The sequence below is a fragment of the Colias eurytheme genome, chromosome 6 (genome assembly GCF_061535395.1).
Source record: "Colias eurytheme isolate Ceu_HAF_F1 chromosome 6, ilColEury1 Martin Lab GWU primary, whole genome shotgun sequence".
NCBI lineage: Eukaryota > Metazoa > Arthropoda > Insecta > Lepidoptera > Pieridae > Colias > Colias eurytheme.
Window position 1 is genome coordinate 6,467,801 of NC_142985.1, and position 23,429 is coordinate 6,491,229.

The following is a 23,429-nucleotide window of genomic DNA, read 5'->3' on the forward strand; positions in this document are numbered from 1 at the left end:
ATTTACTTTCCAGATAAGAAAAGTCGTGCTAGTCCAAGCCCGTGTGCGTGGCTGGCTCGCCCGGCAGCGCTACTTGCGCATGCGGGCACGCCTAGCGGTGTCAGCGCTTACACTGCAGCGCCATGTACGCGGCTGGCTGACACGAAAGCGGTTGCAGCGGGAACGCCAACAGCTGCTGGCCAGAGAGTTTACTCGGGAGCAGGACGATAGAAAGCAACAAGGTATGTAAAAGAGAGTTCGCTAAGGAGCAGAATAGTTCGCTAGGATACAAGGCAGTGCGCTAGAAGACTGGATAGTTCGGCAGCGCTTTCAGCATATTTCCCGCACCACTAGCGGTGTTAGCGCTTACACTGCATGGACACGTACGCAGATTGTTCACACGTAAGCGGCTGCAGCGGGAACGGCAAAAGCTGTTAGCGAGGGAGTTTACCCGAGAGCAGGACGATAGGAAAAAGCAAGGTATGTACAGAAGAAATCGTTAGGGAGAAGAATATTTTAATATGAAATAGAATAGCAAGCAGCTCTTCCAGCGGATGCCCGCATGACTCGCGGTGTCAGCATATTAAGTTTTTAGGCAGCAGGATAGTTTGCTAGAAAACATAATAGTTAGACAGCACTACCGGCGTATTCGCGCCCGGCTCGCTAAACTTCTTTACATGATAACACAGAATATGAGATGTAAAGAAAGAATTAAAAAAAATATACACATAGTTTTATACAGGTATGTTGATCTAAGGGAAGAAAAAGAATTCAGATAAGCATGTGTCTCACATTATTACGACAATGACAATAATATTAAATGGCTCTTTATAACTGCGCCAATTAACCTAGTTTTAAAGAAAAGTATAAGAACGCGCGAACGCGTTTAACCTATAATTATAAACTTCTACAGCAATTCTATGATTATAAACAGTCTTACCTTACTTCCTTTTTTACCCGCACCTTAGTACATTAAACAATTTTTGTTCTCAACTTTAATATCCTGACACCTACCTCATTTACCATAATACCTACATAATATCACGTTTATAGTAATTTTGAGTCCAACCATTGCTTTTGTTGTATCATATCACATTATTTGTTTTTTTTTATAATTTTAATAGGTATATAGGTATTATTTAAATATGAGTAGGTACTTTCCTTCTAACCAATTTGTAGACTCCGTAATATAGCCAAACACAAAATTACACCGCGCTCTTTGTACCATCGTCATGACTTTATTACATTTACTCAACTTCGTATACCTAAGGCTTAATTTAAGCGATCAAAGCTATGCTAATTTTGTTCAAAACATATACGAGTACATTCAAATTACATCGTTTAAAGTTGAGTGACTGATTATATTGTTTACATAATGATTTGTACGTGTTTTCTCATTTCTGGCTAAGTGTCTAATGGTAAACAACTAAAACTGTAATAAGCAAATATTTTCACTTTAAAAACACGGAAATAAAACAGCATAATTCTTGAGTGAATAATAAGAAATAAAAGTTTCATTTGTCTATTTGACGATTTGTTTCAGGTTTGTTGAACAAAAACAAAGCAATGATGAAAGCGAAGGTGTTGAGGCAAATGACTTCAGATGAGAACAACGACAGGAGCAGCAATAACAAGGAAAATCTATCCGATAAGGCGGCTGTAATCATTCAAAGCCGTAAGTACATATTAGTTTAGTTATTCATGAATATAAAACGGTACATTGATGAATAAGACTAATACTGCTTATTTATTTATTTATAAATACATAATTAGTCTCATATAAGCAGTAAAATTCTGCTATGCATTACAAGTAATAAATAGAGGTGATAAAATAATTTTGATAATACATACTAGACACCAATTTTCATACATCATTTTAAAAATACATCCGACCTTTCATATTTTAACATTTTAAATATATTTTGGTAAGAGTTAACATTAAGGAACATTTAAATTCAATCCTAATGCATCATAAAAATATGTAATGGGATAAGGATGTTCTAATGACTCTTGATAAATGAAATATGGATGAACGAGGCCATTAAGCTTGAGGTGATGTAATTTGATATATGACGCAGGATTGCGGGAAATTAATCGGAAATAAGTTGGAAGAAGCTATATAAATTCCATACCCATGTTTTTTTATTAAATGAAAATACATTTTTGAAAGATTAACTCAGAGTCAACTGGAGTCATCTTAATTTAACAGTCAATATTATGTTTTTAATTACATAGAGCGAATGATTAACTTTCGTTTTTTTATCTGTTTTTTTTTTATAATCTACAATGAAATGTAATACTTAATTTTTTTTTAATAATGAAACAAATGGGAAAACATATTAGGTTAATGGCATATTATAAAATAAGTCAATTATTTAATAGCTCAGTAAAAAAAACAATTAGGTGTGTCTTGTGGTAATTTATTACGCATTAAAATAAGAACATGGCAAAAAGTTTGAAGACAAATAATATAATGTTTAGTTCTGCTGGTCCAGAGTTTGGCTTAAAAAATAAATAAAATCTTCATGTGAAATATACAATTAGGAATTCTTACACTATGAGATTCTAAAGAAGGTAAACCTTCACCCATTTACTTATAGGATGATAATTTTATTTTATGAATTTAAACTTGCTTCCGTACGATAATTCAAGGCTTGCAATAAAAATATGATAAAGGAGGTAAGAAGGATGAAGGATGGAACAAAAAATATTGTATAAAATTTCACGAACATTCTTGAACGTCTATTGATACGTTCTTCCGATAAAGCAATACCTATAGCAAAATTATCCCGGTTCCCGATCTTTTTCGTCTCCCGGTTCTTATGTAAATACAGGTAAGTAGATTATATTCAAACTGGATATTTATAGCAAGCTTATTCAATTAAAATCAGAAACACATTTTACATGAAGTAAAATGTAAAAAATAAAATTTTCATCCAATAAACAGATGGTCCATGTTGTCCCTTTTCGGTACCTTAGGGCTTAGACCATATATTTTTCCTCCTAATCAACTAGATTACCGCGGCTACAACACGCGGCGCAAGCTCAAGAAGGGCCAGGCGCCGCCACCGCCGCGGCACCCCGCGCCCGCGCCCCCCGGCCCCGCGCACCGCTCCCTCGCGCACCGCCCCCCCGCGGCCCCCGCGCCCCGCTCCCCCGCGCCGCCTGCGCACTCGGTGCACGAGAGAGCCGCGCAACTGCAGATATTCGCTGAACGGGTATGTTGCTTCTTTAATACCCACTAACCACCGTAATACTGCCTTAACTGTCTACCAACGTCCACCATAATAATGAAACTCCCATCTCCTTCTGTATAACAATCACCATCCTTCTATTTCCTTCTCCTGTATGTATCTATCTGCCTTCTCTCCATATATCGTCTAATACCTTTACCAAACTTGTACTACACCCACAGTTGTTAATTTAGTCACCTGAATGTTCACCAAACTTATATCAGCATAAGCATTCATCAGACGTTCATTAGGAACATTTGTGTAACTGTCACTAAACTGGCATCATTAGATATTTTCATGAAGACTGCACTTAATTAATAGGTAATCGTTTATTGGCACATACAAATAATTTTAAATTTCCTTACAGATAGATACATCATGACATTATGTTTAGTTACAAAGAACATAATAATTTGAATAATATTTCCACTGCAGTTATGCAATACTGTTTTGTAATAATTTAAAGGTTCTGATAACACTACAAAAATGTGTGATATCACTTTTCAAACTTTATTGGCAAATTACTAGAATATAATAATACTTTATAGCAGATCTATTCGGGACAATATCCCAGCAGAGCAGCATATAATTGATGCTACAATAGACTCTCATTTGAATGCCTGCTTCAGCTTTGGCGCTTTGCTCATCTCGCTCGGAGAACGCAGTCTAATAGATACTGAATTAGCTGAGTCATTCTTTGGCTTGTGATGTGACGGTTCCTCTCAGAATATATTGTTCTAAATAACAAAGGAGCGTCTTAATCTTTCCTTTTCATTGTGTAACGCAAATCACTCTGCATTACCCTTCATAAATTATTTATCTTAGACAGAAACTCTGAAGCTTTTGATATAAGATTGATTGATTAAACTTTTTTTTAATTCTGTTTTTTCGATATTAACCTTGTCAATTTTTTCACTTTCAGGTTCACAATACAAACCAGGAGATTCACAAAAATCTCCGTCGTAACAAATCCGGGATTCATTTGAATGAAGTCAGCAAGCCTCCCGAAGAGTACCGACCTCCGCCCGGCTTCACGCTGGTGCCAGCCATTATAAGAGGACAGCCTTCCAAAATAGAAGCGGAAGCTAGTAGATTATCCAGGTGAGAAAATGACTAATAAATATCTCTGAAAGATTTTTCTTGTGAATATCGTACATATTACCATCCATTTTAAGTGGGGAAATCTTGCGTAGATACCCAAGGCCATATCGTACTATCCTACAAATAGGTATTATATTTCGTTTGTAAGTAAGTTTGAAAGAATGTATGGATAATGATCTCGAAAAGTGCATCGATCCAGCAAGTTCATTACAATTCTTGTGTATAAAGTACATTTATAAAGTATTTAAATTTTGAAATCATCAATAGATTTCAAAATAATTTGGAAAATCCAAAAGTGCACGCCTCATAATTTTTTTTTAATAAATATTTATTAATTATTATTTTTGTTTATTTAATAACAATTAAACCACATCGAATCAGACCCTGAAAAATGAAAGGGTTCTATTCCTGAGCATACTCAAGCGTAAGAGAAAAAAAAAGACTCGATTAGTAAAGTATTTCGGTCGCTATCGTGTTAACAAGAAAAAGGATCCGCACATACAGACACACGGACGTCCAAGACGGAACTTTTTTAAACTGTTTTTTAACTAGTTTAAATAACAAAAATGACATCAAAAATATCATGAACGTTAAAAATAGTGTTTTTTCTTAATATGTGTGTGTATGTATTATCTTACAAGTGCAATGTATGATACATAAAGACATTTTAAGTTTGAAAAATCAGATGTTTTGCGCGAAGTGACAGTAGTACCCACCTCAACGCTTCGCTTATGAGGCGTGCAATTTAAATACCGTTCCAACCTATATTCACTATGGAACAATTTTGTCTCTATAATTAATTTCGGGAACTATATTTTCTATCACCAAAATTTATATTTGTCATCAAGTTGTAGGTATCACCTAATAAATAGATCTATCACCACGAAATATTTTCGTTCTCAGATAATCAAAAATTGTTCCCAGGTATAAATTATCAAATTAATGTTAATATATGTGTAAAATAAGAGATCGATAACCAATAAAATTATATTGCATTACATGAATATAAACTTCGTTCTTATAATTCTGCATGCAGTGCTCATTTTTTATTGGTTGTCCATCATGTTCTATGTTTTTTGTGTATTTTTTATGTAATTTCATCGATGTACAGCTGCTAATGAGCCTTAATAAATAAATAAATAAATAATAACAGTTTTGTTACAGTTATAATAGCTCTGTGCTCAGAATGGTAGATCTGTCACCAAATAAATCGATTATCGATCCCTGACTGCGACTACGTTTTATTTGATATTTTGTCACCAATACAGTAGTAACATTTTATTTCGTTCAGATATTAAATTTATATATTCGTTACCAATTTAATACATCAATTTATAATTTTAATGAAAAAATGATCAAAGGGGCGGAGACACATTGGCGCGCTTTAAAAATTGATTATTTTAACTTTAATTAAGTTAATTAATTTATCTACAATTATGTTAGCCATAATCCAGCTATTAAACCAGAGCTGATTATTCAGTGGTTATTATTTTTAAGAATAAATATTGATTATTTTAACTTTAATTAAGTGTTTTATCTACTATTCTGCTAGCCATAAGCCAGTTATTTTAAACCAGCGCTGATTGTTCAGTGGTAATTATTTTAAACAATAAATATTGATTATTTTGACTTTAATTGTTTTATTTACTACTCTGCTAAAAATTTTATTTAAATATAATTTATACTACCAGTGGAAATTTAGAACCTTGGGAGTCTAGTTAAGTAGCAGAATCTTTTGGTTGAAACGATGATTTTCTATTAACATAATATGATTTATTGGTGATCTCTTTAAATTTGTTTGCTTAAATACTTATTAGGACACACCTATTAAAATACATACAAAAACATTTATTTGGTACTAGACCTTATATCTCAGGATTTTAGGTGATTTATTGTGGAACTGATTTTGCATTGTTTGGTGACTACATTTTGGTGACAGATCTACTATTTTGAGGACAAACCCTATTATTTAAGAAACACAAAACTAATTAAATTGGTGATAGCTTAAATGATACCCATTAATTTCTATATCATTTTGTTCACGCTGTCTTTACATCGGAGCAGTCCGTCGCCAGAATTTTTAGTAAGTCCCGGTATTCCATGGAATAACGATTTATATGATGATAATAACAATCAGGAACTTTTTAGGAATCAAAGGTTTGTATTAATCGTGACACGATATCCCAATAGTAAAAAATAGTGATGGTATATTAGTTAGGTATTTATCCTACCCATAACTTGTTTAATAAAGCTTTGCTTCCAATTCCATCTTGTTAGTAATAGATCCAAGACCTTCTCCTTTCAATACCCCGTGAGACCATATAAGAAAAATAGTTGCTGAATGTAGCGGGTGGTGTTCACCTGTAATATATTATTTCTTCCTTTCCCACTTATACCATTAAAATATAGATAGTAGATTGCTATGTGTCTTATAGATGTTTGTTTTAACAAAACAGATCTTCAAACCAAAGTTACGGTGAAAAGCCGCTTCAAACCAACCAGAATTGGCAAAATCTGCCTTGCAACAGGCAGTGTGGAGGTCTAGTCAGGTATGACGCTGAAAGCGAAATAAAATTCTATTGGCCCTAATATTAATTTGTGTTTGTTCTTTCGCACGCATACAGTGAGGAAATATTGCAAGGGTATGCTTTTTTTTAATATAAATTGGGTCATTTTTCTTAAATTTTTCCTCATTTGAGTATATAAGCTCAGCCATATTAGCTAGTAAAATCGCTTAGTACGAATAATTCACAAATTCAATTGGTATTTTAACAAAAACATGAAAGCTTTCAAACCATTTTTCAAACTGAGAAAGTCAAAGGTAGAATCTTTTTTTTAACATAATGCATAAATACGTTTAATGTTTCCTTATTCCTTCTCTCAACTCATATTCCAGATGTATTTTTAATTACAAATTTTTTGGACGAATTTCTGTTTTTCACTTGGAATTCATAGTGGAATTGGAGTTCGTAGCTTTTAAATTCTAATCTTAAGATATTTCAGAGTGCTATAAAATTGAGTTATATTTTTTAAAATGAGAAAGTTACTCTTATAAAATGTAATTACGTCAACCTTTCGACACTTTTCTCTGGAGCTCTAAAGCTCATGCATAAATTACAAGAAAGTAGGGCAGGTGGCGTTTCTGTAATGTTTTAACATCTCATAGTATTTTCCAACAAAGGCATTTACTGAAATATTATCTGAAGACATTGTTAATTATTAATTTCTCTAAGTCTTGTTTCAAATTGATTACTTCTTGTAAAAGTACTAGATATACCTTTGCTCGATGTTTTTGTAAAAATAAGATTTTCTGTAAATATTGTATTTCCTGTATTCTAAATCATTTAAAGACTTTTCGTTTAATTATCATATATTTAAACGAAAAGAACGAAACGAAATTTATTTCGCCCCATAATTGCATTATTTTTTTACTAATCCTATATTTTTATATTTCCAGCAACAAAATAATAGAACTAGTGAAAAAGTCCCAAAAGTCCGACCCGCCGCCTCGCCCCGTGTACAGCCCGGCTTACGACCCTGAATCCGATTTGAGGAAAATCCTAAGGAACTCGCCAGAAATGCTCGCAAAACCCATGTTTAGTTCGGACGATGACTATGGACCTTTTCGTTTTAAACAATTATTGAGACCCACCGTAGGTCCTACAGAAAGTCTGAGAAAGAGGAAAGTCAAAACTTCCCCAGGACAGAGTCCTTGGCTCTCCGATAGTTCCCAGGATAGCAATAGCTCTAAGGAACTTTATAACAAGCGACGACCTCAAATTAGTATGGGAGTCTATTATAACTAAGCAATGCATTCCATATTAAACATAAGTATAGAGAAATAAATATTGTCAGAAATAAATTAATAGTTTTGTAGTATAGAGGTAGGATTGATATGCAAAAGCCGTCCTATTGTAGATATGTTCTAGGATCCTAAAAATGCTAGATAACACATATTATGTTTTAGATGTTTTTGTGTATTTTATAAAATTGGTTTTAATTAAAGAGTAGATGTAATAGTAAACTAAAATTGAACTAACCGTCGATTGAAATAGTAACTAAAAAAGAAATCAATTTGTAACAAGGACTAAAATATAATACCTATTCGAATCAAAAAATGTTGTTATATAAAAATTATAAGTAACTAAATAATATATTAATAAAATATTTATATAAATTTAATTTATAATTGATTACCAAAGTATACTTTTAATTGTAAGAATAGCTATAGCATTTAAATAAATCACTATGAGTTGATTAGCACTAAGATATTGAGAGTGTGTTGAAAATAATAGTTGAAGATAATAATTATTTGTATCTATCTTTTGATGTAATGTACCTTCATCAATTTATTTTTGAGGAATATAATATATAATATGTATTTATGTCGAAATTTGAAATTTTAAGAAGTGTTTTTTTTCTGTGATTACTCCGTTCGTATAACCATATAAATAAATAGAGGATATTATTTTAAATGTTAAATTTTCATGTTTACTTTATGTGATGAGTAAAATAAAATTATTGCCTAAATTTGGTAATTGATATTTAATTTAACAAGAGTGATTAAAAATACTGTTTCCTTCTATTTAATTTCACTCTTACTATCTCATAATATCTGTACTTAATATTTTTAGCTGATCATTGACAAGTTTTGTGATAATGTGCCAATGATTATTGTAAGGAATTATTGATGAATAATTGCATAAGTGTTAAATATATAACTATGTGATTAATAAATTTTATTCAGAAAATAGAGTTTCATTTCCCTCACATTCTCACCTTATCAAAATCAGTCTACATACTATATTTCCCGGTAACGCCGGCATCGACTTATGGCCCATGAAAATGAAGCGTTATAATGTAACAAAAATACCTACGTTTGCGTTTATAATTGGCATTCTCAATCAAAACATAACACGCAAAGCTGGAAAACTTTTATATCCCCGCAAGAGTATGCGTGAACACGCAATCCCGTAGCCGCGCGTCGTGTTTGCGGCGCGCGGCGCGCGGTGAGCGGCGGGCGCGTGTCGCGACCAATGGCCGCCGCGCGCCCGCGCAGTCGCGCCCGCGCCAGCCATGGCGGCCGCCGGCTTGCCCGACTTCGATGTCTATCTCACGCAAATAAAAACGCACTCCGTCGAGCGAACGCTACTCCCACTCGTCAAGCAGGTACGCCAAACACGCATGCTTTGCGAACTTCCACAGACTCGATTCGTCGAAGCCTGGCACTACGCTCGTAAACTGCGAAGCTACGATGCGCGACCTACGTCAGATCCTCGCCGCGCTGACGATAATCGCCGCTCTTACGCACTGTCTGCAGTCGTAACTTTATTTTTAGATCCGTTAGCGTCGATCCGCCGAGCTGTCACGTCAAAGTCAGATTTCCCGCCCGCGGAACATCTGTTGCATACGTTCGCGCCGTCGCAGTCGATGCGATTTTCTTTGGCGGAAAATTTGAAAACCTGCTCTACATTTGTCATATTAGAAGTATTCGTAGACTGTTTTGTTGCGTATCATCGATCGGAGCGAATATTATTTATTACGAAACCAAATTTAGCAATATCGGTCGAGGGGGATTGATAAGGCACTATTGGACGGTAACAAAGAGAGGCGGGCGACCACGTGGGCTCCGTCGAGGGCGGGCGTAAGCGGGGTGGCGACGGAGGCAGCGGATCGATGCTCGGGGTCCGGCAGTGCCGTGGCGGACGCAGGCAGAGCGGCGCGGTGCGGTGCGACACGCCACCGCCGCGGAACACGTGCGCGCGTCCGCGACAGCGCGCCGCCCAGCGCGCGGCCTCCGCCACCACGCCTGCGAGATGGACGCGCTCTCCGATGACGATGAATACACCTGCAGGGAGCCCCAGGTGAGTTGCGCTCGCGAAACGAGTCAGCTGTTCCTGTGCCGATTCATATCGTGCACCACCAAGTCCTGGGGCTTCGAAGGTGCTCATTCAACAAGTAGTTAGTGCAGAGGCTCGCGTGCAAGAACGACCTTGAACGAAAATCGCGGCCTCCTCCGTTCCCGGGCCGACGGCTACGTAAGCGTAGGTCTGCGACGCCAAACCGTCTCGCTCTCTTGGTTATTAGAATTTCCATTATTTAGGTATTAAGCAATCCAAAAATCAATACGACTCTCATTTGAATTTAAAATATCAGATTTGATTGAGAATTTATGTTAGTAAGTATTTCTGATCCTGCAATTAGCAAATAGTGGCAAATACACTTTTTAGAAATATCCAAGTAATAATAATAAAGCTTAATATTAAACTTACCTTTTAACTTAGAAATTAGGCATTATTATTTTGAACTATTTCGCGGTGGTTTTGATCAATCTACGTTTGTTTACGTTTTAATAATAAAATGCTATATGACGATACCGTGTATTCGTAGTTCAGCGCCTTATCACTACAAAATACAAATACAAACTCCTATATGATATACGTGTTATATATAATTTAAATTTATGGTATGGTATGCATATTGTTTATTATACATTTGAATCGTATTTTTTGTCGCATCAGGTTCAAAAAAGGCTTTCCTACGTTTAGTTACAATTCTCTTTGTTAGAAATACGAGTTCGTAGAAAACGAAAACAAAGCGAATATGTTGAATGTCTTGAAAAATAATCTATTTATTCGATTATATTGATAATCGATTATGTCTTCAGGTCAATAAGCACCAATAAGTATAACAAGCAACAATTATGTTATAAATTCATCAAATCGAGAATAATTAATAAACCTAAAGATAAATAAGCAAGAAAATAATATTGTTGTTTGTAGAGTGTTGCTCTACGAAAAACTCTACTCTAAGAAATACTCTACAGTCAATCAATATTCTCTGTTCAAAAGTAAGTACTTTTTAAAATACATACTATGTACTTTAATCTTTATTACATTTTAAATTACATATTTTAGAATTACTGTTTTGTTAAAGGCTCTTATATGTATAACTCAAATTAATTGAAAATCTATTTTTCACAATTAACAGTCGACCAATATATTTGGGTACTTAGTAGGAAAATTATATAATCTTCATAGTATGAAGAGATCTGAAAAAAGGAATTATTTATTTAACCACAGATCTAGCACTATTTAACTTTAAAGGTAGAGACAAACTTGCTTATATGTTATTCATAGAGTAGGTACGTAAAATAATTATATTTTAACTTTTTTGTATTTCTTTCGAGCGTGTCAAAAACCAAAGTTACTTCGATTTTGCAAATATTTACGCTATGGTAGGTATTAATTTACACCTTAGATATTATTTTTCAAGACATCAAAATATTCGCTTTGTTTTCGTTTTCTACGAACTCGTATTTCTAACAAAGAGCATTTTGGTGTAAATATTGTATTTATATTAAAATGTTTCATATTATGTTACATACATTTCATTTATCATAAAACATTAAATTGTCTAAAATACATTTATTATAAAACTGCTATAAGCTCTACTTAACGTCCTTTGTTTTGAATTTAATCAATTGTATATTTCAGCATAGCTCAGGTAGGTACATAATAAAGAAAGGAGAAAAGTGATACCTTTGCGCATTGTTTCATTGTTCCTCAATTCATTTTTAAGATTATTCGTGGTTTGATCTAAATATCTATAATTTCATATACATTAGCATTTCAACAGTCGAGTACCAAATTAATTTTTTGTTAATTTCCGTTGTAGCAAAGAAAACTTCATGAAGGTAAAACGTTGATAATAGTACTTTACATATCAATTATAATACAAATTAACGTGAGATTACAATCGATTGAACGCCTTAAAATGTCAGGGGTCGACTTAACATTATTACAATTTTCATATTTCGACAAACCAATTTTTACTCAATGATCTCTTAACGGTGAAGATCCTAATTGGTAGAGTATTATTTTAGCGCTATTGGTAGAGTACTATTTTAGCGCTATTGGTAGAGTACTATTTTAGCCGCGATTTTACCTGAATTTATGTGACAATTGGTCCTAAGTTCTTACCCCTAAATTTATTCAGATAGTGGTCAGGGTTTCAGAACAGTTAGTGGAAACGACGGTGGAAACACTGAATTCGGTAGAGTTCGATGTGGCTGTCCTTGATAAGCGTATTCATGTGAAATATTATAAATACAATAGGTATAATTATCAGGGGCGTCTGAAAAACAGCGCTGTTTTGGACAGCTATAGCTGAGACGCAGACTTTTGCTTTCTTGTAAGACCTATAACCAACTAATGAACAATGGTAATGAGAAGATGAGAAGCAGAAAACGATTTTTTTTATTTATTTATTTATGTATATGTAACAGATCAGCAGCCTTGTGGCAACGAGGGGCGAGGCGGCGGCCGGCGGCGCTGCGGTGCAACGAGTAGGCGCCGCAGTCGCTTGCGCCGTAGAACGGTTCGTAGCCGTCGGAGAGACCATCGCTGACGACAACCCTGACGTCCGACACAGCATGGTTCTCGCTTGTAAAGAGGCACGCGCTGCAGGTACGCACATTTTAATAGGATGTTCTTTATGAAATAGATAGATGTGAGAGTAGATAGAAAGGAGAAATGTACTACTACTGTGTCTAGATTTATCCCAGTTCACTTCTCGGGGTCCACCCTCTTCATTCTATAAGAAGAAACGGAAAGAAGCCGCTAATTCTACATCGATTTTTCCATAATACATGATATATGGATGATTTAATTAATAAAGAAAGGCTTAGACTAAACAAATTAAATAAATTTATATGCAAAACACTTAAGAAGACAAAACAAGAGGGGCCCTACGACAAAGGCGATCTCTCCTCGACAACTCAGTTTAAAGATAAAATAACCACCCAATTTAAGATTATGTCTTCAGTGCTTACTTAAATACATTTAGAATATCGTATGACGAATCGTGATTAATTGACAATATATCTAAGTAAATTTTGCAAAAGAAACTACAATCCATTTGAATAATATTTGTTAAAAAATGAAGTAAAATAAAAATTGATTTCTTTGTTGTGTAATCGCATACAACTAATATTATATTTAAAAGCGTAACTTCATAACTGAAGAACAATTCATTCTCAAGAGAAAATTGTGTGGAATAATAAATGAGTTATGTTTAAAAACTTATTTCAACGCACGTCTTTTGTTCAACATTAAATTACGATAACCGTTGCCGAGAGTATATATAAATTTGCATAGAAATTGGCTAACTTTTACAATAGTTTACCAAAATTGCCAACGGCACAATGGCCGGATAAAATACGATTACCATTCCAATAATTTATTCCTGAAATTGTTACTGCCGCATGTTTTGTGAACGTGTTTACTGTTTATTATTGTACCCTTACCGTACTTTTTCCTGTATATTGTGATAAAATCATGTAAAGCATATTATTATACGAAACAACAAATATAATCAACAGATTAATGGATAATTTGGTCCTGAACCCGTATTTTACAAAACATATTAAACAATAGACAATCAAAACAATCTAATATTATATTTATGGAAAGGACACGTATAACACGATAAAAACATGGATGATAGATGGATATAACTGTTAAAGCTGACAGGCTTAAACTTTGTTAGGATTCGGAATTATGTATCCTCGAAAGTATCGAGTTATTTATTTGTTATTTCCTCTATTGTGTTTTAACTAATGTGTTCGACCACACATATGCGCTATGACTTTACTTTTACGTTACTTACTACGAATTTTTAAAATAAATGTTAATTGAAACACGTATTAATGAATGAATCCTTATAAAAAGCAATCCTTAAAATATGATAAATCTTAAAAAAAATCGAATTTACGAATCAGATTCATTAAAATGATGCATTCCTTTCACGGATTTGCCGAATCCTTTGGTATTACGCTCAGTTATTAAGCATTAATGTATTGGAAAATCAAGGCTATTATTTTGTAAAGCCTTCATAAATTTGTGTCAACCACCTGACCCGAATTTTAATGCTCGAACGTTATTGCGAGCTCCAGCATGGCTTCACACAAAAGAGACAAACAATGGCAACCCTGTCTACACGGAACGGGCTGATATTATATGAATTATCATCAATATACGCTAGTGCAGTCTCCTTACACGTATGTATTGTGAATATTGATTCTACGGTACGATAGTTTTAGAATATTCATGGATTTGTGCCCGTTTCCTCTAAAAGTATACTTCTTTTTGCTTTGTTTACTACTAGGTACTGTCGAAATAAAAACAACATAGTACTTAATATAAATAAATAATAAAACATTACATTTAAATTTCATAAAAAATAGATTATTCTGAATAGAAATACATAAAGGTACAGTTTTTAGTCATACAAACAGTAAGAAATACAAAATGATTTACGGCGACTAATATTTTTCTGACAGAGTACGCAATACAAAAGAAAGAAGCATAGCTCCAACGAACAAATTATGTAAACACCGTGAACAGTATCTGAAATAATTCGTTGAAGTGTGCTTTCGAAGAAATTGCTTTCGAATTCAATCTGGGCAATGAATGATGATCAATCAACGGAATGTCAACAAAATTCGCGCCGAAACAAATTGCCCCAGTTCTGACAGTGATGACAATCGAAACGCACGGAAATTAAATGCAGTAACAGCTTTGCCTTAAATTGACACTTTCTGCACATAAATATACTGAGTGTCAGTAGAGTAACAAAGGATGTCATTTAGCTCATAACAATCGTTTATCTACTCGTGTGATGTTGTATAACAATTAGCCTATTGTTATTAAATATTTATCTAGAGAGTTTTTGAATTTGTACCTACTCCCTACCAACTGTAAATCATGACTATCACTTGATAAAATAAAGTGTCTCATATTCTATCCCCATGTCAAATTTCAGAGCCAAACATCGATTCCAACTTTCACATTTACAATAGAAGTAAATTCTAAAGCAAACGTTTCATACCGTTTACCCTATCTAACAATTAAAGTAATCAAGTCGATCTACCCTCCGACATCCGTTATTTGCTCCAAGTGAGCAGTAACTTCCGACGCGAGTGATGTAACATTTGCGTTTTCAATATTCAGTATGTGTTGCCATAAACACGACTCGAGTGTAAATTCTGTTACCCCCTCGAACACCTCGGAGGCTGTTACCTTCCGAAACTCGGAGTTTACCGTTACTCCTAACCACGTATGTCTCGTAAAAGCGTCTCATATAAATTTCACCGCTCCATTTATTCACAAGCATTACAGCTATTGAACATTTAATATTTACGACCGAGCGCTGCTAATGAAATCGCAAACTTTTATCATTAGGCCGAGTTTAATGAAGAAGTGGCGCTATGTCCGCAATTCCTGCTTTTGTGTCATTGTGAGTTACGTCTTTGTTAATACCGTGTGAATTGTCTTTGATTCCTCCATTTAATACTCGTCAAATAACTTTTAAAGTAATGCAGACTGCAGTAAAGTAAAATTAAAGCATAACATATATTTACTTAACAAAATGCCTGCACTCTATTATTAATTACTACGATAGTAGTGGGATTACACATCGTGCTAGTCAATGAGGCTTCTAATGTGGTCGTTGATCAATAACTATTAGTTAATCATTCAAATCCCATTAAGCTTGTGCATTTCGTGATGTATGTTGTTTGAATACATTTAGATACACCGTATTACAGCAGTACATTATACACTATCTCTATCGAATACAGGGCTAATGGAGCGTTACGAACTAATTAAATATCGATTTTACGGACGATATTATATAGCGACAATGTGTAATGCATTATTACCGACAAAATACTTAAAAATGTACATATTTCAACTTTAAGATAAATCTCGTACTGGATTTACTAGATCTTTTCTTAATTTGCAATCAGTAAGTTTGAAATTTACCGAGTCATTCTGGCTGAAACTAGAGATAAGCAGAGTTGAGTTGACTAAGGTCAGTTGTAGATGAATTGCATTGGTTGTAGAGGAGCAGATAGCAATATTTTATGAAGCTTCATGTATAAAAGCTTATAGCACGGATTCCATTAAAATAATTTATGTTATGTGGCTTTCGCTTATAATAAATGTATTCTGTATTATTTTTCACAGAGAGGTGATAATCGCATGAATAAATAACAAAACACTTTGTGTAGCAATCAAGGCAAGTAGGTATATGCTGTGTAGAGATCGTAAAAACAAAGTTTTGAAAGCTTTATTGGATAACGCCCCTGTTAACAACACTTTTAACTTCCACTGGCTAACTCATACGGCCACTTTCCCACATGTTTGGGATTTTCGTTTTTTTTTCACCTAAATTTAGTTTTCAAGTGTCATTGGTGGTAATATTTTAAAAGTTAGGTATTTAAATTATAGGATAGGATAAATAACAATTTAATATTTTATTATTTTTTAAGATTCCATACCCATAGGGCAAAAATGGGACCCTATTACTAAGAATTCCTGATTCCTAGGTCTGTCTGATCTTCTTATATATAAAAATGAATCGCAAAATGTGTTGGTAAGCGCATAACTCGAGAACGGCCGAACCGATTTCGATAATTCTTTTTTTATTATATTCCTTGAAGTACGAGGATGGTTTTTATGTAGAGAAAACGTAAATATGTACCACGGGCGAAGCCGGGGCGGACCGCTAGTTTTTAATAAATTTTAATTCGTCCGTCTAAAGATTTTCTTTGAATTTTCTTGGAGAAGCTAAATGCAAAGACGTTACGTTTTGTAGACATACCCGTTTGAATTGTAAGTAGTATTTAAAAACAAATCATATGTTAAGAAGACATTTGTTGAAAAAAATCGCCACTCATGAAACAATGGAAAAATCTTTCGTAAGTTAAATAATTAAACTCATTAATGGATTTAAACCGTAAAAACCTCTTAAAAATTATAGATTTATCACGACTTCACATACACATTACAGCGAACAAATCATTAAAATTCAATTAAAGTTTTCAATCCATTGAAAAGTCTAACTTCTAAAACAAACACAAGAAAACTTTTGGTATATTATTTATGTATTGTAGAACAAATTGAGACACGCGTCGAACTCAAAACCAACGACGCGTGACGCCTGATAGTAGCTATCGGTTCAATGAATAATAATATACATGTGAACAAAATTGTTCATCTGTATGTTATAAAACGGCTTCTTATGAACAGCGATTACATAATTATACTAGAAAAAATGCCATGGTCATTGGTCATAGCTACATAGGTAAAGTAAACAGGTAAAGCAACAACACTGTATATGTATAAACCATTACCAGCACAATCGGATATGTTTAGGACCATGCATTCATGCCTTTGAGTAGGCTAGGCTTTTGCTTAAATATAGTCATGTCTAAAAAGAGGTTTAAATAAATGTTACAGTAATTCAAAAAGCACATAGAAGCTTTCTTGATCGATTAAATTAACAGTGATTTGAAATCTCTTTAGCAAGTTCTCTCACTCACTCTTCTTTTTGCAGTTTTTGATACAGGAACTAATGATGTGAATTTTCTGTTAATAATATTGTTTTTAATCATACACACATCGTATAATTAGCCATGTCTTTTCAACTTCTAAACGTAATAAAATCTGTTTACGCCTACAAATATGACATTCTAACAATAACCTAGAGTATGCGCTTACTATAACCACGGTCATGTAAACACATTATTGTACAATTATGTAGTTGACCTATTGCGAAAGAAGTTAGGTGGCATCCCGCCGCAGTAACTTAAGGCTGTTAGTACCATGCCCATTGCCCAGGGCTAACGTGGAAATGTGACGCCGCCTTTACACGACACTGTTTACATTTTCCTATATGCCATCTATTGAAAGTTTAGCTAGGTCACCGCGACACTTGGTTTATCTGGTTCACGGAAAAGCAAAGAAACTAAATAACAAAATAACATACATTCCGTTACAGTGATAGTATGTTAAGTTATATTACAAAAAATGTGTTATACAGAACAGCTTTATAATATTTTACAAGGCTGCACGGAATTTCATTAAAGAATATTGTTTGAGTGAAATTAAAAATGAAATTGCGAAGCTGTTGTTCTTTCAAATATGTATCACACTATATTGAAATATGTATATATATATAATATAAGGTTTGTTTTAATACATTCGTGGCATGGCAACTAACATGGCACAACTACACTTAATTTCATTGCCCTCGTTCTAAGTTACGTTCAAATCGATTTATTTTATTTTAACTCCACCACTGTTTTTTCCTTAAAATATTGAACATTTTTAATTTCAGTTCAGAAGTTAAGGGACTAATATTAATTAATGTGACATTAATATTAAGTAATATTTTATAATTAACTTGAATGCGAGGGAGTTATTTAAGTTGCTCTACAGTTACAATTGACCCGTTAGTAATTGTTATAAGGTCACAATATGTCCGCTTCAATAGAGCTCTCTTTACACTACAATTATTAAAAAATATATTCTAATATATGAGAATATAAATTAATTATAAAAATTATTTCATGCCGTTATTAACCATTTTCATGAATTTATTTGTAGCCTACTTTTTTAATAAACGCGATGGATATGGCTAGAATATAATATATCGACTACACATTGTTCTTAAAATGGAAAAACATATATGCACAGTGCCTTCACTTGAGCGTTTACTTTGCTTCAGGTATAAGTGGGTGCTCGTCGGTCCATTGTGTGCCGAGTATGCAGTGCAAGCTCGAAGCACACATTGCAGTGCTATGACGCTAAATAAATATGAAACGAAGTATTCGATACGGGCATAAAGCTTCGAGCATTTTTTAATGGATATAAAAACGTTATCTTTTATCCAGCAGCAATTAAATCGACATTTAAAACATCATTACTTTTGAAAAGAACACCGTCATTATTTAACGTGCTGTTACATAAAATTTATCTAGGGAGTGAGTAGTGAAGTCCCATGTCCCCTAGTGGGGCAGGGGTAGTTCGTAAGGGGCAGATGCATTATACATCTGTTTCACTGATCGATTTTCTTTAGGGACAAGTAGGTGATCAGCCTTCTGTGTAAAAAAAAAATCTAGGGATTACTTTCGCAATATGGTTCCATATTTGTCCTATCTTCTATATATTATGTTCACAAATCGTAGTTATAAGTTTATAAACTCCGCACAAACGGCATAAACTTTAAATTTTCCGGAACGTTTTATTGCACTTGCGGCCATTATGTTTTATGGGGAAATTTCGGGGAAGTTTATCCGACAGCAGTCAGTATTCGTAAGTGAGGTAGATTAAATGGAGCAGACAATCTAGAGCATTCTCTTTGTGTTGATGAAATAAAGCGATTTCGGCGCTAAACATAATTTACATTTCGTCGTATTAAATATGCTACGTTATTTCCATTTGCGGCTGTTATCGTTTTGCAATATTTTACACTGTGTGATCATAATATATATTTTTATTGATAGATAATAGTTACGTAGATTTATTGCGATAATTTGTATCTAATAAAGCAATTTACAAAATCTTCAAAATAAGCCAATATTTATTAAGACATTTCTCATTGCAATTCTATTCTAGTCAGATAAAATAATCGTAAGATATATATGTAGTAACAAAATAATTAAAACAAACACTTTTATTTTAATACAAACATCAATACAATTTACAAACAAACTGTATCATTGGAATAATAACGTCTTCGCATAATTACATAGAGATCTAGTCTTTAGTTTCTGTGATCTGTGCATAATTAGGTAATCTTTCTGTGATCTGTGCATAGTTAGGTAATCTTGACCTGTTATTAATCGAATGCAATAAAACTCCACTCGTAGCAATTAATCACTGCCAGTATATTAAGAAGTCAGCTGAAAATAGATCCGAATCACGCATCAGCATAATACCGTGATAACGTGCTCCTCGAGTGCCAACCCGAGCCTACCCTGTGGATTATAGCCAAAGGCTTTACGCGCAAATAAGCTCTTTATACGAGACCTCCGTGTCCATAATATGTGAATTGTGATCCCTTTGTCCCCTCGTATTACTTACCTTTAATCAAAATATGACTTATCTAACTCATCCGTCTATTATTATATTCTCGCATTCGAATGTTTGTAGTTGTAACTGCAATTATGTCGTTTAAAACACTTTGTACATTTTATTTATTGCCCTATTTGGCAATGTAGTCAATGTCAATACTATAATTAACCTATATTTACTTGGGAGAAAAACAACAATAATGTCTTGAACTAGAACTACAAAAATGTATAGGTTATGTCACATATTTTTATTAACTTTTATGAACACAATATTAATTGTGTTAATCGAAATATTTTCCTTTTAGCAAACCTGCAAAGTGAAACATAAATTGTCATTAATCAAGTTTAGCCTATTTAGTAAGAGCCGCTAAATTGTCGGCAGCACGCAATTTGTTGTGTGAACAAACTTAGCTTTACTTGTATGTTATATCGAAAAATAAATTTAACAAACAATCCCATTGGAACGCATTATCGATATAAAAGATACGTTTATCGACCAATGTGATAGAATATATATCATGTTAAATTATTTCATTCATAAACATCGCTGAACTCACACTCAACTTTTAACTAACAAACTTCTGAATAAGAAAATTGGAATAGTTTAGCAGAAGCACACTTGAAAATGTTCATAATATGAAACTTATGCCGAGAACGTTAGTCGGTTTCTAGGAGTATCAAAAGCAGGACGCAACACGCCTAAGCCATGGATTATGCCCTCAGGGGCTTCACACTGCAAATTGAATGAACGCTACATTCCCCACTGATATAGGTCGAAATAAAAATATGAATAGAATAACTTGTTAGGCACGTTCCTTCACACGTGCCTATTATTGCACTTTACACACTTGTACACAACTTGAAATGAATTTTTACACTATAAATGTATATGTATATAAATGTATAAACATATCAATTTACCGTTTAAGCCTACTTACACAAACGACCCTTTTCTCGTGTGTCAAAGCGGAAAGCCACCAAAATTGTGACAAGTATAATATCTCCCGTTTAAGTGTCAGTACCTAATTCCTAAAACTAACACATATTTCACTCTAGAGCAGGAAAATGTTATTATTATCAGGTTATGCCATATAATCGCTTTATCAAAATTATCATCTCTACTTGTAATGAAACTGTCATAAAAGCTTATACGAGCGGTTTGATACAAAGTGGCATAATGACACGTACTGTATGGCGTGACTTGTCGGTCCTCGGTAGGCGTCTACGTGTATATTATTGGAATAATAATAGTTTAAAAAAAACTAAAAAAACACGCTTTTTATAGAAAACCGAACTAAAAAATAGAAAATTTTATCAAATTAGTGTATTGTCATCGGTCCTCAATAAATCTACAAAGTTTGAACGAAATCTGGCCGTTTAAAGTGGGTCAAAATCGCGCCCAAAGAAGTCGGTTACAAACAAACAAACATACAGGTGAAGCTAATATAAAGCGTGTAAAAAGAGTTTTGCAGCATTAACTGAACTACGATTTCTTTATAAATAGAACTTTCCAGAATTTTCTTTTTCAGTGTTTAAAGAGTCAATTAGCACAATAATTGTTTTTATTCTCAGTACAAAGCAAGAATGTAAATAAAATGGAAACCACACATCGGATTTAGGTATGTTTAAACCGCGCCGCCATGGCCCTTCGTTATCACAATAGAACATCAACTCTTTAACGTTTAGTGATTATGTCAAAGCCAAGCCCAAAATAAACCCTGATACTAACTAAAGTTTATGCCACTTATGCGACTTGCTTTTACAAAGTACGAAGGGTCTGTCAATCTACGGAAATTTGGAGCGACCTTCCGGAAATTCAACACTTTGCACAAGCAATTTGTAGTCTGTCATGTTTGAAAATGTTTATGAAACCTTCTCATATTGTTATGAAAATTGTCATCTAAATATTTAGCACATTTATTGTAGATAGTGAACGCGTTTAAAAAAAATTATGAGAAATGTCAATATGTATCTACCTAAATACTTGTAAGAGTTTAAACGAATAATAAATGAGAATTTCAGTTTTATTTCATTAAAATTATCTGCATGGACGTAAAAGAAAGATATAGGTTATAGAAGTATCTACATATATGCATCAATAAGTTGCCATAATATTAATATAGTAGTTATATAAAAACAACACGTGTGCGTAAAGCATTGTTGTATTAAGCAAAGGCCAATTTTATAAGACCATTAAAACGTTACATGTCTCTCAAAACAGCTTTGATGTTCGATGTAGCGCTTGGTTTTGTCGGCTCATTCAGCCTTTCATGCGACGTCATCATTTTTGCTGACTTGCTCATTTACGTGAACTACTTTTTTATACCTCAATTTATAAATGCATAAACATTTTTGTTGTAATGACGATATTTCCAAAACATACTAATTGAACGGTAAGTAACTTCGCACGAGAGAAAACCAATACATTTAAAAGCTTTACAATCTTCATCATTCTTGAATAAATCTTAATAATACCTACCTAAAGTTGGATGATACGATTTCAAATTCCTGCAAGCCTTAACACTTTACATTTGAAAATATATTTCGCTTTATTTAAAATTAACACTGTTAAAACGATACAAGTGTTCATCAAAGCACGGTTTAACGTAACAAAGTAAAAGTTTAAAAGAATAAAATCCATTTATAAAGCAAAAAAGCGCCCAAAGCTTTTTGTAACAACTTTTTTTATACATTCTTTTCATTGTCTCTAATTTGACAGGGAGCGGTGTTCCATGAAAATAGATTTCAGTTTTCATTCTAGTATTTTTTATTCCTAAAATATCTTACAGCAAGTTAATTAAGTAGTTACATTTTACTAATTTAAACTTGAACAATGACAACAAGGACAAACTTCCATTGTTTTCGTGATGATGAGATATTTCGTGAAAGCGCGATAGTTGATAGTATTTGTTTTTATTATAAACACCTTTTCATTACATACCTTCTGAAATTAAAATAGATAAGGAAAATTCCTTTGAGCTTCGGATGAGATGTTTGGCTTTAACATAAAAATTACAACAATATCAAAATCGTCTAGAAATGTTCAATGTACATTATTCAAATATTTAGTAGAAAGGGAGGTTCTTCATAGATTACTGCTTGTGATGTCAAGGGAAAAATGAATGTAAAATCTCTAGTGAATTTAATAAAAAAAAGCCGTCAACCTTTTTCTTATTATCTACATTAGGAGTTAT

General features: G+C 33.6%; 2 protein-coding genes across 5 annotated transcripts in view; both read left to right on the top strand.

The window, feature by feature from the left end:
• The window catches only part of LOC149907714 (myosin-IIIb-like), a 30,066-nt gene extending 21,002 nt beyond the window's left edge, over positions 1–9,064 (top strand). The window contains exons 16-22 of one of the 2 annotated variants that reach the window (XM_090102754.1): positions 14–221; positions 1,523–1,654; positions 2,995–3,197; positions 4,135–4,313; positions 6,378–6,470; positions 6,770–6,862; positions 7,771–9,064. In XM_090102754.1, coding sequence (XP_089958880.1) covers positions 14–221; positions 1,523–1,654; positions 2,995–3,197; positions 4,135–4,313; positions 6,378–6,470; positions 6,770–6,862; positions 7,771–8,119 — 1,257 coding nt within the window. In that variant the 3' untranslated portion in view covers positions 8,120–9,064. The remainder of the gene's footprint in view (positions 1–13; positions 222–1,522; positions 1,655–2,994; positions 3,198–4,134; positions 4,314–6,377; positions 6,471–6,769; positions 6,863–7,770) is intronic. The other variant, XM_090102753.1, reaches the window with a different exon arrangement.
• A 325-nt stretch (positions 9,065–9,389) lies between these two features.
• Positions 9,390–23,429, top strand: part of alpha-Catr (alpha-catenin related) — a 51,110-nt gene continuing 37,070 nt past the window's right edge. For all 3 annotated transcript variants that reach the window (XM_090102757.1, XM_090102755.1, XM_090102756.1), the window contains exons 1-2: positions 9,390–9,482; positions 12,601–12,781. In XM_090102757.1, the coding sequence (XP_089958883.1) occupies positions 9,390–9,482; positions 12,601–12,781 (274 nt within the window). The remainder of the gene's footprint in view (positions 9,483–12,600; positions 12,782–23,429) is intronic.